We start from the raw sequence: 19,833 nt of genomic DNA on the forward strand, positions 1-19,833 counted from the left end.
TAGTGTACGTCGCCCCGAGTCCCTTGGGGGAGAGGGGGCGACTAAGAAGTCAAATTAATAAAATAAAAATAAAAATTAATAAATGGCGTAACATGATCTGCAAATCCAGCTTTCTTCTCCCTAAGACCACCAGGTTGTGTACCCTCTGTTTTCTTCTTCCATTGGCTGTGCTATTTGCACACTGTTTAGAATCAAAATTGGAACAGAGCTGGAAGGGACGTTGGAGGTCTTCTAGTCCAGCCTTCAGCAGGGCCGCAGTCCGAGGCTCCGGGCTTCCCGGGCGGCCTCTCGCAGGATTCTTGTAGCCGCATCAGTTTGTCTTGCATAACGCTGTCACTTGCTTGTGCCTGGAAGCGGTGGCCACAGCAGCGGGGACGGGGCATCGAGGCCTGGCGAGGCTTCAGCTTCGTGCCTGTTCCTCCTTGGCGCGAAGGTGCTATGGGGTGGAGCTGGCAATGTCTGCCCTGGAGACCGCAAAGAACAGGCTTTCCCTTCAATCCAGGCTGACGGGGCTCCGCGAGGCTGCTGCTTGCCCGGTTTGCGGACCAGGTTAACAGAATTGGAAGGGATCTTGTAGGTCATCTAGTCCAACCCCCTGCCCAATTAGGAGACCCTACACCATTTCTGACAAATGGCGGTCCAGTCTCTTCTTGAAAGCCTGCAGGGATGAAGCTCTCACAGCTTCTGTATAATAGAATAACAGAGTTGGAAGGGATGTTAGAGGTCATCTAGTCCAACCCCCTCCCCCCAATTTCTGACAGTGGGCAGTCCAGTCTCTTTTTGAAAACCTCCAGGGATGAAGCTCCCACAACTTTTGAAGGCAGGGTGTTCCATTCAATATAGAATAACAGAGTTGGAAGGGACTTTGGAGGTCATTTAGTTCAGCCCCCCACTCAAGCAGGAGACCCTACACCATTTCTGACAGATGGCAGTCCAGTCTCTTCTTGAAAGCCTCCAGGGATGAAGCTCTCACAGCTTCTGTATAATAGAATAACAGAGTTGGAAGGGATGTTAGAGGTCATCTAGTCCAACCCCCCCCCCCCCCAATTTCTGACAGAGGGCAGTCCAGTCTCTTTTTGAAAGCCTCCAGGGATGAAGCTCCCACAAGTTCCGAAGGCAAGTTGTTCCATTCAATATAGAATAACAGAGTTGGAAGGGACCTTGGAGGTCATCTAGTCCCAACCCCCCACCTGCCCAAGCAGGAGGCCCTACACCATTTCTGACAGATGGCAGTCCAGTCTCTTCTTGAAAGCTTCCGTTGATGAAGCTTCCACAGCTTCCGAAGGGAACTTCTGATGGTTCTCGCTGTCAGAAAGTTCCTTCTTGGCTTGGCCGCCAGAGGGATCCAGCAGATCGAGGCCTCTCAACGCGAGGCAGTAGAAGGCCCGGCACATGGGTTGCCAAGCCAACGCGAGCGGGAGATCGATAGGTGCCGCCTCGCCTCCCTCCTCCAATGGTCACGCGCGATTTCCGGATGCGCCCGCCCCTTCCGCTGGCTGGCCCGCCTTCCTCCGTCCCCTGCGCGGCGACGCCGTTGCCATGGCAGCAAAGCATGCCGAGGCCAGCCGCGCCGATGCCCAAGCTGCAGCTCTCGCCGGTGCCCGAGCAGGAGGCCGACGCGGCGGGGGAGCGGCTCTCCGGCGGCGCGTCCTCCGCGTCCCTCGCTCGGAGCGCCTCCAGCTCGCGGAACTCAAAGGCAAGGAGGAAAGAGCCGCCTCCCCCCCCTCCGCCCTCCGCACCTGAAGTCGGACCTCAACTCTCATTACCCCCGAGGCTGGGGGTGATGGGGATTGTAGTCCAGCGGGGACAAACTGACGGGATGGGCGCGGGTCCGAGTGATTTTTTTTTAAAAAAAGGAATGATGGTAGACCTCGGCAGCACGCCAGCTGCGGATGAGGGCGGTTGTAGTCCAATAAGGCTGAAAGGCTGTGAGGAGCAGTGCCGGCTGGGGATGAGGGCAATTGTAGTCCAATACATCTGGAATTAGGGAACTTCGGCGGGGGTGGGGGGTTGGACTAGATGACCTGCAAGGTCCCCACCAACTCTCTTAATTTGTCTCTCTGAGCAGGGATGGCTGGGGATGATGGTGGTTACAATCCAAAAGAGAGAATGCTGCTTTGGGGTTTTATTTTTATTCATGCAGGTAGTCCTCAGCGTACGACTACTATCGAGCCCAAAATTTATGTTAAGTGAAAAATTAGTTGAGTGAGTTTTGACCAGTTTTTACTGTTTTTCTTTCCATTTTATTCAGTGACTCATTGCAGTTATTAAACGAATAACACGGTCGTTAAGTGAATCTGGCCTCCCCCCGCATTGACTTTGCCTGTCAGAAGGTCGCAAAAGGGGATCACGTGACCCCAGGAGGCTGCAAAGGTCATAAATATGAAGCAGTTGCCAAGCATCCAAATCTTGACCATGGGTTGCTGCAACAATGGTCATAAGCATGAAAAATGATCATAAGTCACTTTTTTCAATGACAAAACTTTGAACAGTCACTAAACGAACTGTCGTAAGTCGAGGACTACCTCTGTTGTCATTCATATTGGATGGCATAGCTAGGGGGTGGCCTGGTGCCCCGCAAGGTGGGAGGAGAGCACGAGGTTTCCACTAAGACACCCGTCTCTCTTTCCAGTCTAATTCGTGCAAATTCGTAGCAAAATAAACGTTTTTCAGTAAAGGAGTTTTAACCTCCAGTTTTAATGACTGTTTCTCTTGACCCAAACAAGAACAAGAGGAGAATATTTGTAGCTCAGGCTTAAGAGGAGGGGGCCTTGTTGCTGTCGGCCAACCTCTAAATAACGTTCAGAATAAGCTCTCCGCGATCGGAGCCTGGCTCGTTCCTGGCTCTGAAAAGCAGGGGGATGTGCAGGGAATTACATTGGCATCAAATGAAATTTAAAAGTCTGGTGTTGATCAGGATTATGGTGATTAAGAACCCTGCATTGAAACCGCTGGATTAAAAAGAATAAATGAGTTGTAATAATATGTAACTGTCCATAGCTCAGGAAATGCATGACAGGAAACCACAAATATAGGCAATTGCGTTCGCTAAGTAGGTTTTTCTTTTCTAAATATGCTTCTGAAATGGGGCAAGCCACAATATTGCAGCAATTTCTGCTTTTTATCTATTTTCATGCAAACGGCTGTTTTCTTGCTTATGTAACCATGTAAACCACATAAAGTATAAAAACTATGTCGAATAGATCATTTGGGGTTCTTCCAGCTTTAAAAGTTCTTCCCACTTTTATATAGATCTAAGTAAACGTGACTCAGAAAGAATGACATTTTGCCTCTCTGCTTCTGCCACGCCAGGCCTAGATTTCCTGCTTGGCCCTGGTGCAAATCTCTTAGCTTAGAATCCATTTTGGTGTTTTGTTTTCCTTGGACGGTGAAAGCAGGCTTCAGAAAGTCACGTTGCAAACTTTAATTACTGGATTGTTTACCACTTCCTGAGATAAAGTTAGTCAAAGGGACATAATTACAAAATGATCTGCTTCTTAGTTATATTAGCAATGGGGGGACGACTCTTGAATATTTCCAATATATTTGGTATATCTATTAGAATATCAAGAGTCTATTATTTATTCTACATCCTGTATTTTCCCCAGCCTGCTTGAGGTTTTATTCAGGTTTCTAAGGCTGCTGGTTTTCTAGATTGGTTGCTGTCCCTAGGTGTTTTTTTTCTTTTTTTTGGGGGGGGGGTCTCATTTTTCAAGGGTTTTGTTAGCTGGACCTCTGTATCATTACTTCTTTTGGATAGAGATAGGTACGGTATGTTCGTATGTTTCTGTATCTTGACACGGTCTTTTATCAGACTTTTTCGAGGTCCTCTGATATATCAGAGCCCATCTTCCGGAAGAACAGTCCCTGCTTCTTGGAGAAAGCATTAAACTATTCTAAAGAAGAAGATGAGGAAGAAGACACAGAAGACGATGAAGAGGAGGAGTGGGACACAGACCTTGAAATAGAAAGTATGGATTAGACAAATTGCCAAGCTGCTTACCATTGCCAAGGTTGGGAAACATTGAACTAGATCCAGAGAGACCTAAGAGACTTTAGTTCATCTTTAACTATGGAAGCTCCCTGGGTGACTTTGGGCCAGTCAGTCAGACCAACTTACATCGCAAGGTTGCTATGGGAAAAATAGACTGAGCAACATGGAAGCCACCTTGAGCTATTGATAATAAAGGCAGGATATACGTACATGTGTCAAACAGATAAACAAATAAAGAGTTCTCAAGGATTTGTTGGCAATTATGCAAGCATCAGGTGTTCCTTCCCCATCAATCTGATAGAAATCTTAGACAATCTCATGAGAATTTGGCCACTCTTTTATTAACGTTTGTAACCTTTCATTCTTGTAATTTTTAATTCTGAATGCCCTGGTGCACCTGCCTGCACCTGCCTGCTTTGAGTGGCCAACCTCCAGTGTGAGCAGGGAATATTCCGCCTGTTAGCCTGGCTTCCACAAATGTGTCTTATTTCTTTTTAAGCCAAGTAAGGGTCGGTAGTCATTTTCAAAGCATTGTGACTTTGATGCAGCTCTTGTAAGTTTCAAAACAAACACACTAAACTCTTGTGAATTGCCCTGAGAGAGTCATTGTCCCTTCTGTATTTTTTGCATACAAGACCACTGAACATCTGGTTCAGGCATGCCTCACTGGGGACGGTGGTGGGACTCGGGCGGGTACTACAATTTTTAAACTCATCTTGCTCTTGCACTGCCTGAAACTGCAGATGCTTCCTGGGCCTGGTTGTTTTACAGAAAGCCAAGAGTGACCATTGCTTTCATTTTCCCTTTTGTCTTGGCCTAGGCTCTTCAATATGCTACGATCCTGCCGGGAAAGCCAGGTACCTTGCGATCTGTCAAGCGTACGGCGTGGTCCCTATCTCTTATTATTTACGGCATATGAGAGATTCTGAACTGATTCTGAACCATCGTGGCCTTAATCCTAAGGTAATTGGCCCGGCCACTTCAGGACTTGCTTTCAACTCCGCAAGTACGAATCTCCTCACCGCCTTTGAACATTCCCTCTTCCCCCTCTCCTTTTTCCCCATCTGCGTTGCACTTGGGAATATTATATTCCTTTACAAGAGTTATTTGTGGGAATACTCAAGGAGCATTACGGTACCAACACTTACACCATTGCAGAAATACGTAGGTGCCTGATTAAATGTTGACTTCAAATGTTCAAGGTGTCTTATGGGAGAAAAACGAGTTAAGCACGCCTAAAGACAATAGGATTGTTAGTAGCAAAGCATAAGCGACCAGTTTGGTCAACCTAAAATAGAGAAACAAAATAGGCCAGTTGACATGACAAAAGTGGTAAAGACATCCTTGCCTGGCACTGATAAGATTGCAGAGCAGGCTCAGGGGTCAGTCTTCTATCACAACACAGAGTTGCCACACGCTAAGCCTTTTATGAGGAGAGCCAGAGGGCTGCCAGATGAAGCACACGGAGGAGGAGAGTCCTTCCAGTCCTTCATTCTGTAACTTTAGGCAGCTGCCTGTTTCAGTTTGTGACCATTTGTCTCCAGAGAGGATGGTTCTGTCCTTTAAACAAGGTCTAAAGTTACTGGGCCAGTTCCTGGCAAAGCAGCCTCCAGGGTCTTAACCATCTCAGCTAAACGGGACTTATGGAGTCAAAGGCAGCAGGTGCTGCTGGCATATGGTGGAGCCTCCCTCCCCCTCCCCCCCCCGCCCAAGGCCTGTGCTTGATCTATATGGGAAACAGGAGTCCAGATGCGCTCGTGTGGCAGTAGAGCTTTGCTGCCCACTTCCAGGCTGCAGATCAGGAGACGTGACCTCGTTTTCTTTTCATGGCTGCTGAAATAATCCACCAGGCTCTGCTGTGCCTGTCACTGGGAGGTGAGACCGAAGGCAAAGCTGGATGGGGCCGTCTTTGTCCAGCACCTCTTCTGACCCTTCATTTCCTTCTCTCTTCCTTAATCCCCGGTGTTGCTTGGCTGGAGGTCTAAAAAGGCCCCTTGCTAATGGCTTTTCAGTTGTGGCAGAGCCTCTCGTGAAATGAAGGAAAGGCCATGCCAGCCTCCCTCCCCCAGGCTGCAGTTGGTCTCCCCCAGGCCCCCAAAACCTGACCACTGCTAGAGGACCGGGCTAGATCCCAGCATTCTGCCCTCACGGCTCTTCCCTCCTCTGCCTCTTCTTTTAGGCAGCCAAGGCTCTCGCTCTTTCCCTGACCAGCAACACGTCCATCCTGAAGCTGAACCTGAGTGACAACGGGCTGGATGCAAACGGAGCCATTGCGATAGCGGAGATGTTAAAGGAAAATTGCTACATTTCAGGTGCACGTCTTCATTGTGAGAATGGCTTCAGGAGAGCAAAATGGAGAGTCCGTGTAATCCGTAGCCTTGAGGTATTTGGGGTGGGCTGTTAAAACCATTGTCAGAGGATCCCCTCTCCAAAGTTTCCAGTTTTGAAAAGCAGCCATTTACTCTTTTCATATAATGGAGCAGCAAAGCTTGAAGCTGTGTTGAAACAGTTCTTCAGAGTTTAGTCCTCTTGACTTTTACACCGGGCAACCCAAGCATAAGGATTGCTAATGAAATGGTGGCTTGTAAGTTTGTTTATTTGCTTTACAACATTTATGTGCTGCCCCCAAATAAAGACTCCACGTCTGATGGATTGAAGTGAGGAGTGCCTTTCTCCAAGGGATCCTCCACGAAACCAGTTGCCCATTTCATTCCTGGTCAAAGCAGGGATTGAGGAACAAAGGCATGTTGGGCTAATGGGTCTGGGGGATTTTGCATGGGGAGCCACAGCTAGAGACCAACCTCCTTTCTCTTTCAGACCTTGATTTATCAGACAACAGAGTCGGGATGAAAGGGGCGGAAGCTCTCTCCGCAGTTCTTCGGGAAAACCCACTTCTTGTGACCGTGAAACTTTCAGGAAATGAATTAAACGACAGGGCAGGCAAACATCTGGCAGATGCTTTAGTGACCAATCAGAAAGTGAAGCACCTTGATCTGAGTCATAACATGCTCGGAGAGCCAGCAGGTAAATCTCATAGAAATATTGTATTTGTCTGTAGTGTGGGAAGCGCTGTGTAGCACATGTGAGAAAGACACACATCTACCTAGACATGCCATTTGTGTGTTCATGGCCCTTTGGTTTCCACATACCTTTAAGGGAATATGAAATGTTAAATTAAGGCCCCGCTGTGGTTTTCATAAGCTAAGAACTAACCATTAGGGTTTACTTTTGTTGGGGGGAAAAGAATTGCTGGGCTGTGACTCCTGCCCACCTTCCCTCCCTCCCTCCCTTCCCCCTTTTCTTCCCTTGTTACCTGCTGTGGCTTGGAATCTCCTTCTTTGCCTCATCCCATGAGAGGTTTTGACTTCCCACCAGCCCCATCTCTTTCTTCTCCTTATGTTTTGAAGAAGACTTTGTCATTTGATGGAGAACAGGCGGGGACAAAAGGAAGAGAGAGAGAGAAAGTATGCAGAAAATAGGGAAGAGCTACCAAAGTTGAGAAAGCGAAAAAAGAAAATTAAGGTAGGGATTAGAAAGTTGGGCTCACTTAAGCTTCTGTCTGCCCTTTAAGAGTTTTATCTATTGGTTTTCCAAAAGAATTGCTTCCTGAAATAGAATTATTAATATGTAAAACTAAAATTGTGTAGGAGTAATTAAAAGCAGTATAAAAAAGGTCATCGAAATAATGTATTTGGCATATGGCGTATCATACATGGATTAGTAATATAAATTAACAAGTCAAAATAATATGAATCATATATATATATAGAGAGAGACAAAGCCAGAACTGGGAAGATAAAAAGTACACAAGTGTTGCTGAAAAGCATTATAATTAGCTCCTGATAAAACTTTTCTGAGGGGGGGGGGAGTAGTCCAGAAAAAGGATAAAAAGCAAGTCAGATCTTTGAGTTGGCTTCGGTTACTACAGGCATTGTTTTCTTGAAAAAAAAATACAAAGGGGATTGCTAATGATTTCCTGTAGGACATGTGGTCAACTTTCAACCTGAGATTTCCAGAGAAAAACTGGAAATGTGTCTTCCTAGCACTGGGCAGCTTTATGTGATAGCAAGGTCAGCCGGAAGCTGCAACCGGCTGGGGCAAAGTAAAGATGCCACAATTAAAAAAAGTTAGGGTTTGTCTCCTCCAAATTGGTTAAAAAACCCACCAAGAACATTCTCGTAGATCTTCAGTCCAATTTGTGGAAATCTTAAAGTGCCTGAGGGGAACTGGGCTTCCACAACACGCAGTTTAAGAAACTCTGCTCTAAACTTGGGAACAGCTAGGCGAGTGATGGCGAACCTTTTTTGGCTCGCGTGCCACAAGTGGGGGGAGCGCAGGGGGGGTCGAGTGCGGGCGTGGCGCACCCATAATGCAACGCGCGACCCCCCCAGTGCGCATGCGCGCACAACGCGCGACCCCCCCCCATTTTTACATGTTTTTTTCGCCCTCCCCAGGCTCCAGAGACTTTATAGGAGCCTGGGGAGGGCGAAAAGAGCCTCCCCCGACCCCCCGGAGGCCCTCCAGAGGCTTCAGGGACTGTCCGGAGGCTTCCCTGAAGCCTTCCGAGCGCTTAAAACCACCCTCCGAGCAAACCGGAAGTGACTTCCGGGTTGCGCTCTGAAGGCATCAGGGAAGCCTCGGACGGTCCCTGAAGCCTTCGGAACGCTTAAAATGACCCTCCAAGCAACCCAGAAGTCACTCTGGGGGGGGCGGGGGAGGCTCATTTTGCCCTCCCCAGGCTCCTATAAAGCCTCTGGAGCCTGGGGAAGGAGAAAAATAGCTTTTAAAAAGGTGAACTCAGCTGACAGGGCAGCGCCTCGCGTGCCCTGACAAATGGCTCCGTGTGCCACTTGTGGCACGCATGCCATAGGTTCGCCATCACGGAGCTAGGCTGACCTGAGGGAAGAGAATAAAACTTCTCCATGTCTTCTGGGCAACTCCGTGGACTCCTCAAGTGGGAGGTGTGCAGGGGAACGGCCTTATGAATTGGGCCAAGCCTGTGAATGAGCTGCTAGGGAAATGAGCTCTTTCTGGAACTCTCTGGGGATTCCCAAAAGCAAGTGCTCCTCAGAGTTCTGGCTCTGTGGGAACCTCCTCTTCCTACTGCTTGCAGATCCTACTATCCTTCCCTTCTTCCTCTGTGAGCTGAAATCTATGCTGAGGTCAGAATTGCTTTGCGAAAATTCAGCAGAAAAAGCCACATTAGGTTGGATAGCAATAGGCCTTGGACGTATGCATACCGCTTCACGGTGCTTTCCGGCCCTCTCTAAGCGGTCTACAGAGTGGCTATTGCCCCCAACAATCTGGGTCCTCATTTTATCAACCTGGGAAGGACGGAAGGCTGAGTCAACCTTGAGCCGGTCAGGATCAAACTGCTGGCAGTCGGCAGAATTAGCCTGCAACACTCATTCTCACCATTGCGCCACCATGGGAAAGGCAGCTCCTGTAAATGTGGGGTGGGACTCAAGAGGGTGTCATTCTTTTGCAAAGCCTCCCTCAGTTTGACATTTCAGGCCTCTCTCCCATTTCTTGTGTCTCCCTCTAACACTGAACCAGGAGAAGCTCTTGGAGTGGCCATGGCGGAAAATGTGGGGCTGAAGGAACTCGACCTCAGCTGGAACAACTTTCGGGGCCAAGGAGCAGTGGCTGTCGCCAAAGGCCTGGGGGTAGGAAAGGGGATTTGGCTCGAGAATTTTCCTGATGGATGAAGTTGCGAAGCATAAGATGTTATTTCACCCCTCCGTCCTCTTAACATGCAAACAAGAGTGAAATAATTTGGCCCTGCTCGGTCTAGTGCAGTGTTTCTCAAACTTGGCGACTTTAAGTCCTGTGGACTTCAACTCCCAGAATTCCCCAGCCAGCTATGCTGGCTGGGGGATTCTGGGAGTTGAAGTCCACAGGACTTAAAGTCGCCAAGTTTGAGAAACACTGGTCTAGTGTATAAGGGCACGGGTGGGCAACTATGGCAGCTAGTGGTTTTTTTAAATTGTTTTAACGGTTTTTACTGTTTGTATTATTTTAAAATGTTTTTTTAAGATTTTAGTTGTAATATATGTTTCTGAATTGTGAGCTGCCCAGTGGTGTTTGCCAAGAAATCAATCAATCAATCAATCAAACAAACAAACAAAGCTTTGCAACCTGTACACTTCAACTCCCAGAATTCCTGGTAATTGAAGTCCACAGATCTTGAACTTGCCACAGTTGCCCACCCCTGGCCTAGTGGTACAATATCCTGGTCACAATATCACGGCCCACATTTCCTGCATCTCTCAGCAGTGGATAAGGGAAAGTGTGCAGCCACCGGCCCAAAAAGCGAATACAATCCTGGGTTGTATAAACAGAGGCTTAGAACCAAGATCACGTGAAGTATTAGTGCTGCTTTATAAAAACCCAGTAAGGCCACACCTGGAATACTGCAACCAGTTTTGGTCCCCATACTACAAAAAAGATGTTGAGACTTTGGAAAAAGTTCAAAGAAGAGCAACTAAGACGATAAAAGGCCTGAAGAATAAAACATAGGAAGAACGGCTGCAGGATTTGGGTTTGGCTAGTCTACAGAAAAGAAGAATTAGGGGTGACATGATAGCAGTCTTCCAGTATTTGAAGGGCAAAAAAAGAAGGGGTCAATTTATTCTCCAAAGCACTGGAGGGCAGAACAAGAAACAATGGTTGGAAACTAATCAAAGAGAGAAGCACCCTGGAATTGAGGAATTGGCTTAGTGGGCATGGCAGGGGAAGGACACTGCAAAATCCCCATTCCCACCACACTCCCGGGGAAAGGATATTGCAAAATCCCCATTCCCACCACACTCTGGGACCAGCCAGAGGTAGTATTTGCTGGTTCTCTGAACTACTCAAAATTTCTGGTACCGGTTCTCCAGAACCTGTTAGAGCCTCCTGAATTTCACCCCTAATTTAGGGGGACGTAGCTTTTGTAGCCACTTAAGCCATTGTTTCTCAACTTTGGCAGCTTTAAGATGGGTGGACTTCAAAGCCCAGAATTCCCCAGCCAGCTACGCTGCTAAGGTTGAGAAGCACTGACCTGGATAGGGGAAGAGTTTCCCTGTTTGAAAAGAAGCCAGAAGCAAATCTGGAGTGGATGAAGGCCCAGGAACCCTCTGTCAGGCTGTGCCTTGTGATTAGAAGCTCTAGATGGCAAGCGCAGGTCTCCTGTGGACCCTCCACCTTGGACCTTCTCCAAGCTCTGCTAACTCTGTCTTGTTCCACAGGCGAATATATTCCTTCGAGTCCTTGATCTGTCCTATAACGGCTTTGGAAACAGTGGTGCAGCTGCTCTGGGGGCAGCCCTGAAAAGCAACGATGTGCTGGAAGAACTCCACATCGGGTAAGGAGGCACATGTGTGTGGGCATCTGCACTTCCTGAGTGCCGAGAGCCATTTCTTAGTCATCCTTGGCACAAGCCAGGGCGGTTGAGGCTGAGGCCATCAGGTGAGTTTCTGGCAAAGGTTGGATTTGAATCGGGGACCTCACCTGCTTAAGGGGAGAGGAGAATAATAATAATAATAAATTTGGATTTATTAGCCGCTCCCTTTCCAAGCAGGACTCGGGGCGGCGTACACTAGGACATATATAAACATACATATATACAAAGACATACATGCATACATGCATGGAGGAGGTAATAGATTACAACATTTAGACAATTAAAACCAGTAACATACCCCATAATAAAAACCCAATATACAATAAAAATTTAAAATTTAAAAAGACAGTCAGGAGGAATATGAAAAATTACGGTTGAGCCAGGCCAGATAATTGAAAGAGGTGGGTCTTCAGCTGAACACAGCAGTCTCTTCCCTCCCATCTTCCACCCTGCCCAGGCTGCCCAGCCAGAACAGAACAGACTTAACGGAGTTGGAAGGAACCTTAGAGATCTTCTAGTGCAACCCCTACTCAAGAGGGAGACCCTATACCACTCCAAACAAGTGGCTGTCTTAAGCCTCCTCTTAAAAGCCTCCAGGGATGGAGCGCCCATCACTGACATCGCAACCAGCCTTCCTCTGGTGTAGCGTTTAGGGGAAAAAATGTTTGATGGGTGTTGAGAATTAAACAAGTAGATTGCTTCTCTTTTACGTGCCATATGTCAACAGGCTGAGCTGATCCTGTGGCCTCTTGCCAATCAGAGAGGGAGGAACCTGGGAGGGGCTGAGCCCAGGTCATCCAGCGCTGTAAGGCAAACCGAGCGTTATCTCCTTGTTGCTGGGGTGATGTGTGACCTCTGGTAATTGCAAACCATGGCTTAGCTTGAGATACCAACCCAGCCAATTAAGCAAATTGGGGCTTACCACGGGACTCAGGGTTCCGCCCTACAGAAGAAGAATTATAAACCTGGAGTTAGCAACAAAATGCTGCTGCTTAAGAAGGCCATTTTCCTTTTTTGTTTTGGTGAAATAAAATATTAAATAACCCATGTTTTTTTTTTTTTAAAAGGCACAGTGCAGCATCCAAGGATAATCTCAGAAGCTAATTTTTCTAATTTAACCCGAAAGTGAATTCTCGTGAACTGATGGGTTCTTCGAATTTTTCGGGAGCTGGACATCCTGCTTTCAGATAACTGATGGGCTGCCATGCAAAAAAATAAAATAAAATCCAGCAGTCTTGTTCTCCTTTCCCCCAATGAAGAGGGCCAGAAGGAAAGTGTGGGGCTTGCAGAATTTGGGGACTGGATTGCCCTGCCCTCTTTGCTGGATAACTGTTTGCATAGGATTCTGCTCCACTTCCAGACACTCTCAATTGAATGGTTCCTGGCGATCCTCTCAGGGAGGAAGCTGCCTTGTGGGTGGCAAAAACTCCCGGAGCCTCAGGAAAAACAAAAGATTTTTCCCCCCTTCAATTATTAGTAGTTCAGCTACTGGAAATGGAACACAGAACCTAGAAATCTAGAGTTGGAAATGCTGGGAATTTAGTTGGACCTATTACCCTATTTTTTGGAGTATAAGACGCACCAGAGTATAAAACGCACCAAGGTTTTGAAGAGGCAAATTAAAAAAAAAAGTAGGTAGGTAGATAGAGGGATAGAGAGGGAGAGAAAGAGAGAAATACAGTAGGTAGGGAGAGAGAAGGTAGGTAGGTAGGTAGGCAGATAAAGGGATAGAGAGAGAGAGAGAAATAGGGTTAGAGAGATAGAGAAATACAGGAGGGAGGGAGGAAGAGAGTGTGTGTGTAGGTAGGTAGGTAGGTAGGTAGAGGGATTGAGAGAGAAATAGAGAGAGAGAGAGAGAAATAGAGAGAAAGAGAGAGAGAGAAACACGGTAGGTAGGGAGAGAGAGAGAAGGGGGTAGGTAGGTAGATGTTTCCAGGTGTATTTATCCATGTGCTGGAGAAGGAAATCACTGACAATCTGCAGCACCTAAGACTTTGTTTCTGCTGGAACAGCACTTGATCAATGTAATTCTCATCAATCAGTTAAAGAGCTTTCCAAAAGGAAAAAAAAAGTTTTTGCACTCTGCAAACCTCCCAAAAACGGGCCCGGTTTTTTTAAAGGCATGAATAGCCTTGGGGGGGGGGGGGGGGGCTTGCAGAGTGCTCCAGGGGGGGGCAAAAACCAGCCCCGTTTTTTGTCAAACAAATTGCATGCATAGCCTTATGGAGGCTTATAGAGTGCCGCTGGGGGGGAGGGGAACGGTCCATTTTTTGCTCATTTCTGCCCTCCCCAGCCCCCAGGAGCTCTCTGAAAGCCTCCATAAGGGTATGCACGTCCATTTTGGAGAAGGGGGCGGGGCTTCAGGAGGCAAAAAATGCTGTATTCGGTGTATAAGACGCACCCAGATTTTCAGCCTCTTTTTTGAGTCAAAAAGGTGCGTCTTATACTCCGAAAAATGCGGTATGCGCTGACTGGGAGTTCATGCGATTAATGGGAACAATTTGGGCCAAATGAAAATGTGGGTGGCCACCCAGAAGTGTTTTCCGGAAGAGAAAGTTTGCTGAAGTTAGTTCCTTCCCTGTTTCCCTAATCTTTAGATCTGAACGAAGCTCTAAAATGTTTAAATGCCTTGACTAAGAGGGAAGATTTGATCTTTTGTCATCGCTGGTAGATCCTGTGATGTATTTTTTGTAAACTTACTTCCAATTGCAAGCTGGTGTGGGGTCTGCGTGGATGGGCGGGCGGGCAGAGAGAAAGTGGGGGGGGGACAGGACTTTTGAGCGCCTTCTCTCTTTATTTCCAGTAACAACCGCATTGCCTTGGAAGGAGCCCTGGCCCTGGCCCTGGGCCTGAAAGGAAACAAGAACCTGAGGAGACTCAAGGTGAGGAACCTTTGGGAAGGGGACCCTGAGGTCCAAACAGCCCTGCCAGGCAGGCAGGTGATGCAGAGGTGGGGGGGGACCCTGTTCTTTCCTGTGCCCTGCAGATGTCCAGGAACCCCATCCGGAACGAAGGCTGCCTTGGGATCCTCAAAGCCATCCGCGCGAATCCCGGAGCTGCAATGGAACTTCTGGATTTTTCAGTAGGTGTTGGTCAAAGAGAGAAAAGTGGCCATCTGAAATGGCGATACAGGATTGTCAAAATGGGTGGGGAACAGAACACCCTTTATTGGGAGTTCCCAAGGGACGGGGGTTTCGTGGGCGGTGGACGTTGTGAGTGGCACGCAAAGTAAAGGGAAACCCAAACAAGAAATGCTGGGTGGATGCAATGGAGGGTTGTGGTGCGAGCAGGTGAGCAGGCCTGTAGGCAGGAAGAGCAGGAGGAGAAAGGGAATACAGGTAGCCCTCCAGTTACGCAGGGAGTAAAGCCTTCCCATTCCATTCGTGAATCTCTTACCTTGAATGGGATCACTCCCTCCTTTCGACCACACATTCGAATGCGTGGCTTGTTAAGTGCACCTGAGGTATTTCAGGGTGTGGAAGGCCATGGGGGGGGGGGGAGGCTACTGATGGAACAGGCCACCTGCCTAAGACCACCCAAGAGGTCCCCGACCCACTGAAATACCTCATGCTCCCCCAAATTGCTTCCCCCCCACCCCCCCCAACCTGCCGCGTCGGATTGTGAAGATCTAGCAAGCAGTCTCCTCTCCAGCCCCTCAGCTGTTCCGTTCAGGCTTCTGCAACAATCCGGGGGAGGCCAGGGGAAGGGCCCAGATCTTCCCCCCGGAAGCTCCATTTTGGACTGCAGTGTTCAGAACAAAGGTTGCAGAAGCTCTGCGATCGTTCGTAAGGGAGAACAACCGCCGTGGTGCTGCAAGATTCGTAGTTTCGGCACTCGTTTGCAAATGCTAGGGGGCGCTTCTGGCGTAACTTCAAAAGTTTGCTAAGGGAACGCTCATAACTCGGGGATTACCTGTAATGAATTTGTGAAATTGCTGCAACTGCCACAGTTTGAGGGAAAGGAAAGGCAGCCTGGCCTAGGAAGGAGTTGGCATTTCCTTCTTCCAGGATGCCTGTTCGCTTTCCCAATTTCCTTCCATCTGACTTTCAACCAGACCTGCTTTGCTTGCAAGCCTAGGGAAGGTTGCAAAGTTAGGTTAGATTAGGCGAATGCATTAAGGAAGGAAAGCATATGGACTCTACAGAGGTGCTGCATTCCAGACTGGGGGGAGAATAGACAGGGAAGGGCATTTCCTCAAGCCCTGAAGATGAGGTTTCCAGCTCCACACAGCAGAGCACCAACTGGGCCTTGCTCTGATCCAAGAAGGATCATTTTCTGTCCTTCTCAGGTAGAAGAGGCCGCAGCTGGTGCAGTCCCTGTCTTCAGGTGAACCTGCCTCACCTGGCCAGGAGAAGCTTTGCTTTGTGGCTGTTTGTTGGGCTGCTGGGGGAACCTTGTTTTGTTTTAATCCATCTTGAGATTGTGGCAGCTTTGGCTCCAACCCACTCACTGCCCGGAATTCCTCTTTTCAGGCAATTGTGGTGAAGCAGGACTTTGTCCGGGCATGTGAGGCTGTCCAAGAACTTTTCCCCAGCCTTCTGATCCACCACGATGGAACCTCTCGCTTGTTCAGAAGAAAACTTCCAAAGGTGCAGCAAGTCACTTCGCTTCTCCGGGGAACAGCAGGCTAAATGCAGGGGTCCCCAACACCCTTGGCAACTTTAAGATGCATGGACTTCAACCTCCAGAACTCCATGCCATCTGAGGAATTCTAGAAGCTGAAGTCCACAAGTCTTTAAAGTTGGAGACCCCCGTCCTGAGGCGCTGTTCCTTCCTACCACTGTCTCAGCTTAGCCAGGCTGAGCAGTGCATGGGGGTGGGGGTGGGGGGACTACTAAGGGGAGGGGTTGAATGTGATGGCAAATATGCCGTTTTGTCGAACCCCAAGCATCCCAATGCTGCACACAAAGCTAAAAGGGGCAGAGCGGGCAGCACAAGGCTGCAAAGACCCATCGGTTCTTCTGCCCAAAGCAGGAAAAGACCTGGCAGCTTCTGCAGCCCCTGGAAGCCACCGGCTCTCCATGATCCCCTGATTGTCCATCCCGGCAGCATCTGAGTTCCCCGGTGTCCAGGGAAAAGAATACAAGAGCCTCAGGCGATATTTAGGCGACTTCAATTACTGGCTCTGAAGACCCCTGTCCCAGGAATGTTGGGTGGTTCCAGGCACTCTCGGAAAGGAGGTTCCGCAGCCCATGGTGCACTGCTTCTGCCCAGCCAGACCAAAGATGATTTCTTCCGCTAGACCAGGGGCGCCAAACTCAAGGCCCGTGGGCCGGATCGGACCCGTGGGGTGCTTGGATCTGGCACACAGGGGCCGCCCTGGAAACAATGAAGGACCAGCCCCAGGAGTCTCTGCCAGTGAAAATGGAACTTGGGGGGGGGGTCCTCCTAAGCTCTGATTTCAACTGCGATGGTCCCTGCGCTAGATCCTTTCCCGGCCAGATGGAGGATTCCAGCTCTGCATGCCCATCGCTGGGGCGTCAAGGCCGATTCTGTCGCTCGGTAGCCCACCTGTTCCCAAAGCCTTTCTTAGCACCTGAGGCTCAGAGGCAGCCCAGCCAAGCTTCAAGCTCCAGTTGCTTTCCAAAGGACGTAATTTGCATCAGGAGCTGGAGAAATCCGCTGGTGGCAGAAAACAGTGGCATTGACTCCTTGGTGGAATTACAGATTGGAAGGGACCTTGTAGGTCATCTAATCCAGCCCCCCACCCAAGCAGGAGACCCTGCGGCATTTCTGTCAGATGGCAGTCCAGTCTCTTCTTGAAAGCCTCCAGTGATGAAGCTCCCACAACTTCCGAAGGCAACTTCTGTTCCTTGGGTTGATGGTTCTCACTGTCAGAAAGTTCCTCCTCATTTCCAGATTGAATCTCTCCTTGTTCAGTTTCCATATCTATTGTGCCCTGTCTGGACTTGTGTGTCTTCTCACATTTGCAGGTTTCCTAAAGAGATTCCTGGTGGCCCTGGAAGATCAGCCTTTTCTTGTTGACGTCCTGGATGGGAGGAGCCCGTCAATCGTCTTGCGATGCTTGATAGAGGTCCAGGACTTGTTATCCTTTCCCTTCCTCTTTGGGCTGGAGCCAGCAAGTTGTGTGAAAGGCCGCCTTTTCATCTGCTGAATGATGGCTGCAGGGATCTCCTTGCAAGGATTTCGGTATCCTGCTCATAGCAACACGAGGGGATCCACTAGCACAAGATGCGGCAAGCGCTCCTAGCAATTTTCCCTTTGAGGCAAAACCCTCCAGTGATCTGATGAGGCAGGTTGTCCGAGCGGACCTCAGTGGAGGCTAAGAGGAAGCCGATAAAAAGGGAACTTTGTATGCATTTATTCCCTCTCATTCCACAGAGTTTGGAAACTGCTCCTCTATCCAAAACTCTGTCCCGGTACTTTTAGCCAAATTATTCTGTGTGCCATCCTCAATATCAACCTTTCCTCTTATGTAAATTGCACAGCTTCCCCTGAAAACATTTCCAGTTGCCAGGATTGTCCAGCAGACTTCCTGGCTGGACATTGTCCCAGAGGAAGTCCCCACCTCCACCTCAGGCAGACCAGTCCTGATGGCCAGAGGTGGTGAAGGTTGAACTCACTCCTGCTGGAGGCCATCTATAAACACACACACACACACACACACACACACACCATGGTAAGGGATATTCACACAGCTGTAGTGAAATTCAGGGTGGCTGGGGGGGTCGAAGGCCACAGCTTTCCGGGTGCATGTGGTCAGCTCCAAGCCACATTGAAGGGTGGGGCCGAGAGAAAGCTGAAGGAAGAAGGCAACAAGGGTTGAGGAAAGAAGGGTACCCCCATCCCTCCAGAAATGTGTGGGTCAAGCAGTGGATTACTTCCATGCTGTTTGCTCGATATAGGGCCACTTGTAGTAAATAATGTATCTCACTCCAGTTCTCTTTTTATTTTATTTTTTATTTTTGTAAACTCCAGTTTTGCCAATCTTGTCAGAGAAATACTATATTGTTGCTAAGTTTGATGTATTCTGCCCAGAATCACTTTGTGCGAGATGGGCAGCCGTATACATTTAATAAATAAATAAATCTAAATCTATACATCCCCTAAAACTCTCCTGCCTGTAACCTTTAGCCGGGTGAAAAGGTACATCATAGGCCAAAACCTTTTTCAGCCAGTTATACTTCAGATGGGCTAACTTACAGAATCTGGGACATACAGCTCTTGTAGAGCTGAAATTTGGCAAATTTCATACAATATGACAATCAATTAGCATTTTATGTAGTAATAAAAAATGTCATAAAACATTTCCTGTGGTCAATGTTTGACTGTGCTTTATAATTCAACACGGGCTACTTACAAGGCTGATACATCCTGAATTTTAAAGAACTTTTCAAGTACTTTAGAAGCTCTGCCATTCTTAAAGATACTGAGGAATCTGGCAAGGAAATATTTCTAAAACGGTGACCCAACAGGGCACAGGTGGTCTAGTAAATAAATAAAATCCACTGGGTGAATTAGCATAAGGATCTTTATATGCTTCAACAGGAAAAAAAATGGGCCAGAGAGGAAAGATTCATATTCTTTCTCTCTGTGCCATGAATCTGCTCCAGAAGAGAGACGCCTCAAAAAGCAGGTTAAAAAAAAATAGGCAAGAAATCTAGTAATTCTTTAAAGATCTGCTATTCTGTAAGCCAGTGTTTCTCAAACCTGGCGACTTTAAGTCCTGTGGACTTCAACTCCCAGAATCCCCCAGCCAGCATAGCTGGCTGGGGAATTCTGGGAGTTGAAGTCCACAGGACTTAAAGTCGCCAAGTTTGAGAAACACTGCTGTAAGCTTTTGCAGATCACAGACTTTAAAGTACCTATAAGCATCTTTGTTTTGATGCAGAAGTTAATAAAAGCTACTGGGCTTTGGTTCAAAACCAGCCTTAAATGCATCACGTAGTTAGTTATTCCTAACTAGAAAAATTGGAATCAGGAAGTGACTTCAATCTGGCATTGGGAGGATAGACGTTCACACGCCAGTTTAAAAGAATTAGCAAAATCTTTGGGTTTTGTTCCCCTTGAGAATGAAGTCACCAGAGCTGTAGCTATATTGTCATGAATTAACTGATTAGGCCATTTAACCAGCTAGTCCTCTACAGTTTTTCCTTTTTTTTTACAAATTCCTGGGTTTGAAGGCCGGACGAGCGCATGGGAGAAATGTGTTTGATGCTCAAGTGTGCTACAGTCCTTTGAATGCTACCTGGTGGGTGTGAGAACTCTGCAAGAAATGCTTATGGAAAGATTTTATTAGAAGCCGCTGTTTTATAGAACGAGGTGATCTTTTTTTTAAAAAAAGCCTATTCATGCCTTCTAATTTTATGCAGAAGCGGGATTCTTTAAAAAGTTTTCTACAGAAACGCAACCTTATTGTGATGACTGTTGTGGGGTAATCCAAGTGGGAAGGACGGGAGACCCTTGAGGCACCTCTGAACAAGGGGGGCTTGAG

At 47.9% G+C, this 19,833-nt stretch overlaps 1 protein-coding gene across 3 annotated transcripts; it reads left to right on the forward strand.

Annotated features, from left to right (window-relative positions):
- Positions 1-1,567: 1,567 nt before the first annotated feature.
- LOC309399167 (uncharacterized protein) lies at positions 1,568-19,041 on the forward strand. 3 transcript variants are annotated; one of them, XR_014176479.1, is made up of 12 exons: positions 1,568-1,696; positions 3,815-3,971; positions 4,815-4,957; positions 6,174-6,306; positions 6,812-7,018; positions 9,551-9,660; positions 11,224-11,339; positions 14,182-14,260; positions 14,365-14,460; positions 15,851-15,967; positions 17,312-18,702; positions 18,738-19,041. XR_014176479.1 is itself a non-coding variant. In XM_081966718.1 (11 exons), the coding sequence occupies exons 1-11, from the start codon at positions 1,574-1,576 to the stop codon at positions 17,318-17,320; spliced, it is 1,290 nt and encodes a 429-aa protein (XP_081822844.1). In that variant the 5' UTR covers positions 1,568-1,573; the 3' UTR covers positions 17,321-19,041. The 3 variants fall into 3 exon arrangements, 2 of the variants coding, with proteins under 2 accessions (XP_081822844.1, XP_081822845.1); XM_081966718.1 differs by having other exon boundaries at positions 17,312-19,041; XM_081966719.1 differs by lacking the exon at positions 14,365-14,460 and having other exon boundaries at positions 17,312-19,041.
- The last annotated feature ends 792 nt before the right edge of the window (positions 19,042-19,833 follow it).

The sequence above is a fragment of the Natrix helvetica genome (genome assembly GCF_964273705.1).
Source record: "Natrix helvetica genome assembly, chromosome: 14".
Lineage (NCBI taxonomy): Eukaryota > Metazoa > Chordata > Lepidosauria > Squamata > Natricidae > Natrix > Natrix helvetica.